This window comes from Fringilla coelebs (genome assembly GCF_963513975.1).
Source record: "Fringilla coelebs genome assembly, chromosome: 4".
Taxonomy (NCBI): domain Eukaryota; kingdom Metazoa; phylum Chordata; class Aves; order Passeriformes; family Fringillidae; genus Fringilla; species Fringilla coelebs.
Genome location: NC_140032.1, coordinates 49,875,864 through 49,885,683, shown reverse-complemented (window position 1 = coordinate 49,885,683; position 9,820 = coordinate 49,875,864). Strand labels below are relative to the sequence as shown.

The 9,820-nt window shown below is 42.0% G+C and overlaps 1 protein-coding gene across 2 annotated transcripts; it reads right to left on the bottom strand.

Moving 5' to 3' along the window:
* Window positions 1-1,052: 1,052 nt before the first annotated feature.
* Window positions 1,053-9,484, bottom strand: TRMT10A (tRNA methyltransferase 10A). Of its 2 annotated transcripts, none has more exons than XM_084204765.1 (8): window positions 9,405-9,484; window positions 8,057-8,360; window positions 6,878-7,040; window positions 6,378-6,449; window positions 5,879-5,953; window positions 4,755-4,904; window positions 4,098-4,203; window positions 1,053-2,795 (listed from the first exon to the last, which is right to left on the bottom strand). In XM_084204765.1, exons 2-8 carry the CDS (start codon window positions 8,329-8,331, stop codon window positions 2,629-2,631), a joined length of 1,008 nt encoding a protein of 335 aa, XP_084060891.1. In that variant the 5' UTR covers window positions 8,332-8,360; window positions 9,405-9,484; the 3' UTR covers window positions 1,053-2,628. The 2 variants fall into 2 exon arrangements, with proteins under 2 accessions (XP_084060891.1, XP_084060892.1); XM_084204766.1 differs by lacking the exon at window positions 1,053-2,795 and adding an exon at window positions 2,818-3,159.
* Between the last annotated feature and the right edge of the window lie 336 nt (window positions 9,485-9,820).

Sequence of the window (9,820 nt, the reverse complement as noted above, 5' to 3'; positions counted from 1 at the left end):
ATTTATTTCTGTTATCAGAAACAAATTCCTTGTCATTTCTTATTATAAAACAGTACAGTGATTTATCTCTGCTTCCAGTGTAATGCATTAGTAGGCCATGCCTGAAATATGCAAGTGACCATCTTGAAAATATTGAGAGCAGCCAGGTCTGTAGATTGAAAATGAAGAATAAGTGTGCTTTCTTAAGTAGCATGCCACAAGCTAGAACACCGGAGTGCCAAACAGGGCTGTAACTCGTACACAATATGAAAATCCAAAATGAAAAACAATTAAAAGTCCTCATCCTCACATTGAAGAATTTCTTCCTAATTTCTAACCTGAACCCACCCTCTGTCAGTTAAAAGCCACTCACTCCCCCTTGTCCTATCACTACCTGTCCTGGTAAAAAGTCCCAACAGCTTTCCTGTAGGCCTCCCCTTCAGGTGCTGTAAGGTCTCCCCAGAGCCTTCTCTTGTCCTGGGCTGAATAGTTCCAGCTCTCCCAGCCTGTCTGCAGGAGAGGTGCTCCAGCACTCTAAGCACCTTCATGGCCTCCTCTGGACTTGCTCAAACAGGTCCATGGTCTTCCTATGTCGTGAGCCCCAGCTCTGGCCACAGCAGTCCAGGTGGGGTGTCATCAAAGGAGAGCAGGAGGATCACCTCCCTTGAGTTGCTGGCTGCACTTCTTGTGACAGGGGACAGGAAGACCCCATTGTGTGGGTGAGACAAGCAACGTGTATGAACAGGCAGTTGAGCTGTTGTGACACAATGCAGTTGGCATGACCAGCCTTTGAACGGCAACACACCCCAAACCATGCTTTCTTTCTATTCTCCATAGACAGGTAAGCTTCAGATTTAAAACACCTGTATGTGTGTGGGTGTGTGTATCTAATTTCACTGGTAAAATTGTCAGGCTGTATTTTAAGTTGCACAACAGTTCTGTAAAACGCTTTGGAACCCTTTCAGCATGTCTCTAAAACTTCCCAGTTTGTCTGAGCCATTTGCTCCTATTTACTCAAGCCTGAGTAAATGAAGCACATGTTTAAGGAAACCTTGGACAGACTGAGGAGTCTTAGATCAGGTTTAATAGGTGCTACATGCATTAACATGAAGTCCTCTCAGCTGTAAAGGTGTAATTCCCTGAAATTTTACATATTTCATTTAGAGAATCAGTGTGATACATGCTGGGTACACTTATGCTGCCTTTTTTGTTACAGAAATAAAACCAGCAATGTTTTAATGAAAAGGCTGATCTAGTTTCTGCAACAAAGCAATCACATTTTTGTAAAGCCTAAGAAAAGCCCCGTGGAACTTCAGCAACAAACCACAATCCATCCTTTTAACAGAAGAAACTTTTCTATTGGCCTTTTAGAAAGTGTAGAGAGAAGTGCACTAATACTGTAAGTCATAACCAGTTGGGTACCAAGCCTTTACAGACCATAGGGAGCCACAGGGATCCCCCTTGCAGTCTGCACTTGAAAGCAGTAACAACAAAGGGAAGAAGAAAAATGAGCACAAGGCAAATCATAATTGAATCAGCCCTCTGACTGCAGCTCAGTAGAGAGGAACACTTAGGATGCCATGACCTCAAGTTCTTCAGGCATGAGAAACCTGTGTGAGCTGCATTATTCAGGCACTGCAGCTACCTGGCTACTCCCTGGAGAAGAGAGGGATAGGCAGGCTCACAGGGCTGAAGCAAAAACTCACTTCCAAGATGTCCACTTCACTACTCTGCCACAGCACTGAAGTCAGTTGATGAATCAGAATCAGAACATCCATCCAAGACTAAGATAATGACTTTTTTTAAAAGGAAAAATAATTGATAGACAATACAATACATACAGGATCCTGTGATTACACAGTAAGTAATACTGAATCTGAGTGACCTGTAAGGAAGAGTTCCTCTCTCCTGGTGTTGTTCTGAGGCTGTGTGATAAATTTTGCTGAGAATAAGAAGAAATAATCAAAGGTGATTGAGTCACCTCAGTGTGCACCATGTGCCCACCAAGGCACATGATTTGCACCTGTGCTAACACCCATCTCTCTCAAGCTCAAGCATAAAGCACTGGCTTAACCCCACATTCATATTTCACCTACTGACCCCAGCTAACTAAACACAATATATAAATCAGGCATTCAGTTGCTTGTGATTGTCTGTTGAGATGCTCAGGAAAATCAGAATTTTTGTTTTGAGTGTTCATGCACACTTTGCAGCAGGCACTAGTGGTACAGGTTTTGGTACCAAAGGAACACTTGTCATTTACTGCTTTTAACAAAACTTTTGAACAGAAATGGAGACAAGAATGTATACATTAAAATATTAACTACTAGTGCTCTTGGAATTTACATCCAACTTGGTATGTATAAAAATAATATTAAAAAAATTAAATTAAACAGCTTCCCAGGGGGAAAAAATGCAGCATTTTCCATTAATTTTTCCCCCTCTCTTTTAAAAAGCTATTATACTGAAGTTTCAGGGTAAAATCTGCATTTAACTGAACCCTTCATGCACACAAACAGCTCTGGGACTACCAAGCACCGAGACAATTCAGCATTACAAGGGCTGCAGATGGTCTTTAAAGTAAAACTCCATGTCCGTTTTATTCCACAAACTGCATGTCTCGTCTTTTGCATCATCCAATTCTGAAGCCTAGTTGCTGTCTGAGTCATTGTCTTCATCTTCTTTTCCAGACAGAGCATGTTTGGACGAATCATTGGCTTCTCCCAAAGGAACAGCCCCTTTCCTCTGTGGTAGGACACTGAAAAAGGCCTCTTTCCAGTCTCTCTTCTCCAGGTATGCAAGGATGATTTCAAACACTGCAACATCAGAAAAGCCCATCAGCTCTTTTACAGGGAAGTAAGTGAATTGCTGATAGCAACACACCCCCAAATCCATCTTTACAGAGGTTTAGGTGCATTCTCTTGTGGCTTCTTCAGAGCAGAGCTGATGAAATGCAAGCAGGAACAGACACTGTAATTCTGCTACTACTGCAGCCTGAAGTCAAGCACACCCCGAGTCTCCAGCTGCATGACAGTATTTCTCTCAGGGACTGAGACAAATATTTCAGTCTCACCAATGCCTTCTGTACAGGCACCAACGCTTTCACATGTTTGACAGGAATCCTGCTGTGGATGCACTTTAATAAAGATTTTGACCCCTTCTATAATTAGCTCTTCCTTTCTGTATAAAGCAACAGTGAAAGATCCAATTTTAGAAACACGTAAAATCTTACAAATACATAAGGTTTGATAATTTTTAAGTCCCGTGCCATATTATATTCTTCTCCCTCCTTAAATAATCTTTATTATCTTGCAAATTCCAGCCTCATTAATACAGCACTTTCAGAAAATAAAGTTATCACTGAGCAATGTGTTACATAAAAAAATAAACTTGAAATAAAGCAAGGTAAGATAAGCTAAAGAATGTGCAGTAGGGCACAATGAAGACTTTGACACCATGTCAAAAATTTTCATGAAGGTCTGAGTAGGCTCAATTTTGCATGTATTTTTGTTTAATGACACTGAAAGAAAATCTAATAATAAAGCTGAAAGTTTAAAAGGAGTAGGATTCAAGGCTTGGTTAAGCAATTAATACTTCAATCAGAACCAGGAAATCAGGTAAAAATTGAAAGTTATGAAAGTTCAGTAGCTGGAGTACTGCTGATACCAACTGAGGAAAGTCTACAGGTACTGAGGCAGTTACTACTGAACAAAGCTGTTGAAAGGGGTGAAAACATCACACACATTCATCCTCCCTTGGCATAAAATGTGTACCCTACAATAAAATATAATGTTGGATAGTTTCCAACATTTTATTCATGTATACAGTAAACCTGGAAACAAGACCAGGATGGTAAGAAAGCCACAAGTAATCCTCAGACAAGCCAACAGGATACAATATTCCCTTCTAAATGGCTAAGACGCTGTCATTTACATTTAACCGCATCTATAAATTTAAAGGTTGGGAAAATTAGTGTATTCTGAAGGCAACTAAATTCAAGAAATATCAACATCATAAAACAAGGTTTAGGCATCAGCACTACAGTGCAGTGGGTTTGAACTGAGACTATTACAGGTATATTCTAAAAAGATGCAATTATTTTGTGATTTAGAACTTACCATGATTGACAGCTAACACTTTCCGACTGTTCATTTTGACAAAGTTTCCAAGTGGGAGCTGTGCATGACCAATCCCCTGCTCTACAGCTTTTCTGTAAGTAATTCCCTGGGGAAAAGATACCAAAACAAGTGGATTGAGAATTACTGTTTCAGATCAGCTCACAGAGATTCACTACAAGTATCATTTCCTGGCAAGAGTTTTGCCTGGGCTGCCATCATGTTGCTTTAGAAGTTTGTTACAAAAAGGAACTTAACTAGATTGGACAGCACCTTCCTCAAGGGCTACTACCGCTGGAAAACTCACTACTTTCTATATATCTCACATTGTGACCTGTGGTCAAGAGGATTGTAAATGAAACCTGTTCATGCAGCTGCAGCTCTAGAACCATCAGCTGTCGCCTGTTTTAAAGGTGAGCTTATGTTAACGTACATAGCTATTCAGATTGCAGTCACTCAGTATTTTTTCAGAGGAAGAGTAAAGAATAAGAAAAATCTGGAACACAAGCCACTGCTACCACTAGAAGTGTTTTTCACATTTCTTCAACATTTTTTTGAAGAAGATTTCTCATTATTAATTATGTTAGTTTATACATGAACAGCAATAATGTCAAATAAGGTGACAAAAAAAAGCTGCAAAGAAACAGACCCACAATTTACCTTGTGGTGATTGTGATCCACCAGTCCTCCAATCACATAGGCTTTCTTCTCATCAAGCTCTCTGAGAACGTCTGGGGAATCTGAGGTAAGATATACTAGGTCTTCTTTCTTTATTAGCTCACTATAGTGCTCTGTTCTAATTTGGATATCCTCAAAAAAAGGTAGTCAAAAGAAGTTACATTCAACTGATGAATTGCTGGCCAAACTTTACAGACCCAAGATGGGACTTGCAAAATAAATCCAGCAGTATGTGGCCATTCCACATTCCTCCTTCATGTTCAAATACCTAGCATGGTGCAGATTGATTTTCAGTGTAAACAATCCAGTCCCTAGAGCACTGATTTGTAAAAATCAACAGGAAATTTTCTGAAACCCAAAAGAACTTTACAAATCCTTAAGTTCTTGTGATTCCCTTCAAACGTTGCCATATTTCTCCTATGGATCCAAATAGTTTTCAAGCCCATTAAAAAAAGTGAACCCAGAAGCAAACGCTTAGTTAACTTTAATTGTTCAGTAAGAGAAGTTTATGCTAAGCTCTCATGGAGCAGCTACTGCACAAGAACTGCTGGAAACAGGACTGCTTTTATTTGTTCGAAGTGCTCTTCCTTTGCAGTTGTTGGAATAGTGGCCTAGCAGGGAGTCACAAGGAAAATCAACATGAGCTTGACCATAGGAGAAGCTGCTTCCCTCCAGAATGCTTCAGCGCTGAAAGGCAACGTGATGAATGTGAAAGTGCACACCAGAGAATCACATCCCAGCTGGCATGTCTTGTTTTGGACATGGATAAAAGAGCATTGTCAAGACAGACAACTGCTGGAACTGCCTAAATCAAAGAGTCCTGCTTAGACTATCAAGAATGGAATTTTTCAATAAAAATACATGAAAATGGATCTGTGTGTAATTTTTCAAGCAAAAATCAAATCTAGACTCGAGAGAAGCAGCTTTAGCTTATTAAAGTTAAATCAATTAAAAGGACAAAAAGCTACACTTTTTCAAATATGCTATTGCTATTACATGTATTACAAAAACCCATGTGGAAAAAAATCATGTTCTTCACAACTAACAATATAGTTAACAGCTACAATCAAGACTTTAACTTTTTACAGAAATACTCAATTATTCACCTTCCAATTCACCCATCCTTTGTCATTTTCATTCATGTTGGTCTTCAACTGTCCCCCATGGCTGGTCAAGTAAAACTTCAAACAGAACAAACAAGAGGTGCAAAATACAGAAATGTCAATTTGCCTCAATCTGTTTCATCTCTTTCCATCCTTAACTGTTAGCTAAAACTCTTAATATTTTTTTTAGATGGAAGTGGTACTAGGACCATATTCATATAGTTAGTGATACGTTTTAAAGACAAATTCAGATTTATAGTGACTTTTAAAAAAATCTGCCACAGCTAAAACCCAGAGTATCAACAGCCTCTTACTGGCAGACCTCGATCTGGCACTTTTTATCTGCATGCACATACTGTTCCATATATAGGTGTATCCTTATAACATGTTACAATAGAAGTAATTTTCTTATGAAAGAGGCAGCTTAAATATTTTCCTTTCCTACTACAATTCTCATGTTTGGCACTTGGCAACAATCAGTGTTCAGTTTGTTCAGACTTACCTGCACAGGATGAAATGCCTTGCGGTTTTCTGCATAACATCTCTGAATCTGCTTGTGAAGCTTCTTAACATCCTGTACACAACACAGTTTGTTTTTATTTAATCCTTCATACAGACCATCACAAAATGCTTTATCATGAGCCAGTCAGAAGCTAAAGAGAGAAAAAGGAAGCTTTTAACTGGCTAAAGTGACTATTCAGAGAGTATGGGCATCAGATCCTGAGAGAAAAAAGGCCCATTGTGAGGGGATTATGCTGACAAGGAGACCCACAGATCTTCCACACAGGTGTACTTAGACACCTCTATGCACGTGCTTGATTTACATTATTCTAGGGAAAAAAAAATCACAGGGATTTAGTGAATATGCAGAATTCATCTGAGGAATTAAACAGGTTATCACTGTGACAACACTTGGTCTGTAACCCATGCAAAAATCCTGAGAACATGCAGTCTGTATTTAAGAAAATTAAATATACCTAGTTAATCTGAAGTTCCTTTTACCTTTAACACCATCAGGTCATCAAAGCTGCAGTCCACGATGAGGCGAAGTGTGCTAGGAACAACTTCCCTGCGCATGCACTTTCTGCCATTCCCCTCGCTACTGGAATCCAATTTTGACTGACGTTCTAGTTTTCTCTTCTGGCGTTTTTCTTTTCGTTTCTGCCTAAGTAAACAAACAAATCAATCCTCAAAAAGTGCTGCCAACTCTGCTGAGGTACTGTGTTACGCACACAAATGCAGACTTCTAGGACCAAAGCAGTAGCCTGTGACTGTGATAGTTTAAACTCGGCCTGTTGCCTACATTTGTGCCACACCTTGACCAGCACTAAACACTCCTCCCCCCACCCCGCCTTTGTGAAGTTCTGTAAATACCTAGAAAGACAGACGTCTTACACAAATTCAATTTACTCAATTAACTCAATACTGGGAGTCTCCTGGATTTAAAGGTGCTCTGAGTCAAGTCTTGTAATGGAACTAGCCAGAAAGTGGTTAATTTACACATGAACAGCAATCACAGTATCAGGATCAGAATAAGGAAGACAATTTACATCCAGTGTCACTGAACAGTTTTTCAAAAGGCTTCTGAAGAAATTGTTCCATCCTCCCTTCCTGACAGGAGCAGGCAGTTGGGAGATGAAATTTCAGAGACAGCAATAACCACTGTCTTGGGAAGGAGCACCTGGCAGTCAGTGGGATAAGAATAAACCACCATCAGTGCATTTGCAGATACACTTTCTCTCAACACAACAAAACAGAAGCTCTACATAAGTCAGCGTAACTTGCAGCACAGCACTTCACGTGTCAAATGTAGCTGCTTTTATTCAGCGTCTTTGTAAGAATTTCAAGTCTGACAGCACCAGGAAAAGAGGGACAAGGCCACACTTTCTGTCTCCCTCCTGACAAATGAACAACATGCACGTTTGAATCCCTCCTCACATCCTCTTGAAGCCGAGGAACAATTCTAGTATTGAGGAGGGGATGCTTACCTCTACAGCCTCTTCAAGTGCAGACGCCAAGTGCAGTAGCCTGGGGCTACTGCTTTAAACCTGGTGTGGGAGAAAACTGGTTCAACTGCCTTGATTTGATGAAGCAATTCACAAGCACATTCTGCTGACACATCGTTATTATTAGCACTAAATATTACATGGGAACCATGGGAAGCTGCTTTGCAAACCATACCTCCGCAGATCTTTCTGTTCTTCCCACTGCTTCTGCTTCAACAGCTTCTTCCTTTGCCTCTTGGACATGGACTCAAGGCATTCTTCCTTGCCTGAGCCTGCCTCCAGTCTCTCTACTGGATTGTCATTTGACTTCGCCTTTCCTTCCACATCAGGAACTTCGGGGAATGGGGTATTTTCCATTGGCACCTCTGGACTGTCTGTGGGTGTTTCAGACGACATTAGCTTTTGGCTGGGCTTTCTGACTTGATTCTCAGCACATGATGGATATTTCATTAAAAACAAATCTTCTGCTCACCAGTTCTCTAGGAAACAAAGTGATATAAGCATCATTAACAAGATGCTCAACTAGAACAAACACCACTCAACAGCTACTATAAGCCTGAATAAAGAGAAGGCCTTTTTTGTTTGTTTAAAGCCTCTGCAAATAGTAACACAGAACATTCTAGAAAGATTATAACCTATAATCTGAGAGTCCAAAATTTTGCCTGCTAGATCTGCAGGTAGTGAATAGTTTCTGATTAAAAACTTTGTAAAAGAACAACAGCATAAAATTAGGGAATCATACTGAATCAAACGTAATAGAAAAAATAGCAACAACAGCATGTTAGACAAATGTAATCTCAAAGTGACTAAAGCCATTTGGAGGGAAAAAAAAGAAGTGTGAACGAGCTGTACTCCTTCAAACTTAATTTTTATTTCTCCTGAAAACAGAAGACACTGGACAGTAACAAACACCGGGCACTGTCAGAAGACAAACACAGTAAGTAAAAGGATGAAGAATTGTTATTAAGCAAAACACTCTCGGTTCAAACCAATTACAATTATAACCACTCCTTTCCCATGGCTAGCACGATTTTTCCGCACTAGCAGCTCCTCTGTGCTAGACACCCACACAACTTCACCGGAGAACGCTGCATCCCCAGCAGGCAGGAAACAGCAACCCCCTGCTTCCTGCAGCGGCAGCAGAGACAGGAAACACACAGGACAGCAGAAATCCAGCGGAGGTTTTGCTGGCACATCCCGATTTCCCTGTCTGAGGGTGTTCACACACCGCGCCTTGCGCGCACACCTGCGTGCGTGCATACAGGCGCACAGACACACACACACACACACACATATATATATATATATATATATATATATATATATATATATATATACACATATACACACACGCAAGCACACGTGTATCCATACACGGACAGGCCCTACGCCCCTCATGACTGCAGAGGGCCGTGTCCTGCCCCGGCGGCTGGGCCGTGCCGGGCCGGGCGCGGTGCGGGGCCGCGCCGAGGGCCCCTGCGGGCCGCCATGCTCCCCCCCGCCCCCGAGGGGCCGCAACGTACCCTCGAGCCGCCCCGCGCGCGCCCGGCGTGGGAAGGGGCGGAGCCGCGCACGCGCAGGCGCGCGGGGGGAAAGCGGAGCGGCGGTCACGTGAGGCCGCCGGGCAGGGCGCCCCCCAGCGGCGGGTGGTGTCAGGGCGCGCGCCGCCCCACACACCCCCAGCCGTGGCTTTGGGGGCTCCGTGAGGGTAAAGGGCAGCGAAAAGGAAGAGAAAAGCTTATTTTTATCTGATGGTTTGATGGCCCCGCTGAGTTCACGCAGGGGCCAGCGAAGTATTTTTAGCCGGTGGCATTCCTCAGGGCAGATCTGTAGCTGCAGAGGTCCCCGGCGGTGCCGTGCTCCCTCCGCCCCCGCGAGAGAGGGACGCGCCTTCGTGCTTCCTATTTTTAAAGGGCACCGACAATCAGCTTTTTAAACG

What these genes read in the sequence shown, in the direction of transcription:
- TRMT10A (XM_084204765.1), bottom strand. Translation starts at nt 8,331, where the DNA reads ATGAAATATCCATCATGTGCTGAGAATCAAGTCAGAAAGCCCAGCCAA. An exon ending in ATGACCTGATGGTGTTAAAG is followed by an intron (nt 6,450 to 6,877) that starts GTAAAAGGAACT and finishes TGTTGTGTACAG; the next exon opens with GATGTTAAGAAGCTTCACAA. An exon ending in TGGATCACAATCACCACAAG is followed by an intron (nt 4,204 to 4,754) that starts GTAAATTGTGGG and finishes TCTTTTCCCCAG; the next exon opens with GGAATTACTTACAGAAAAGC.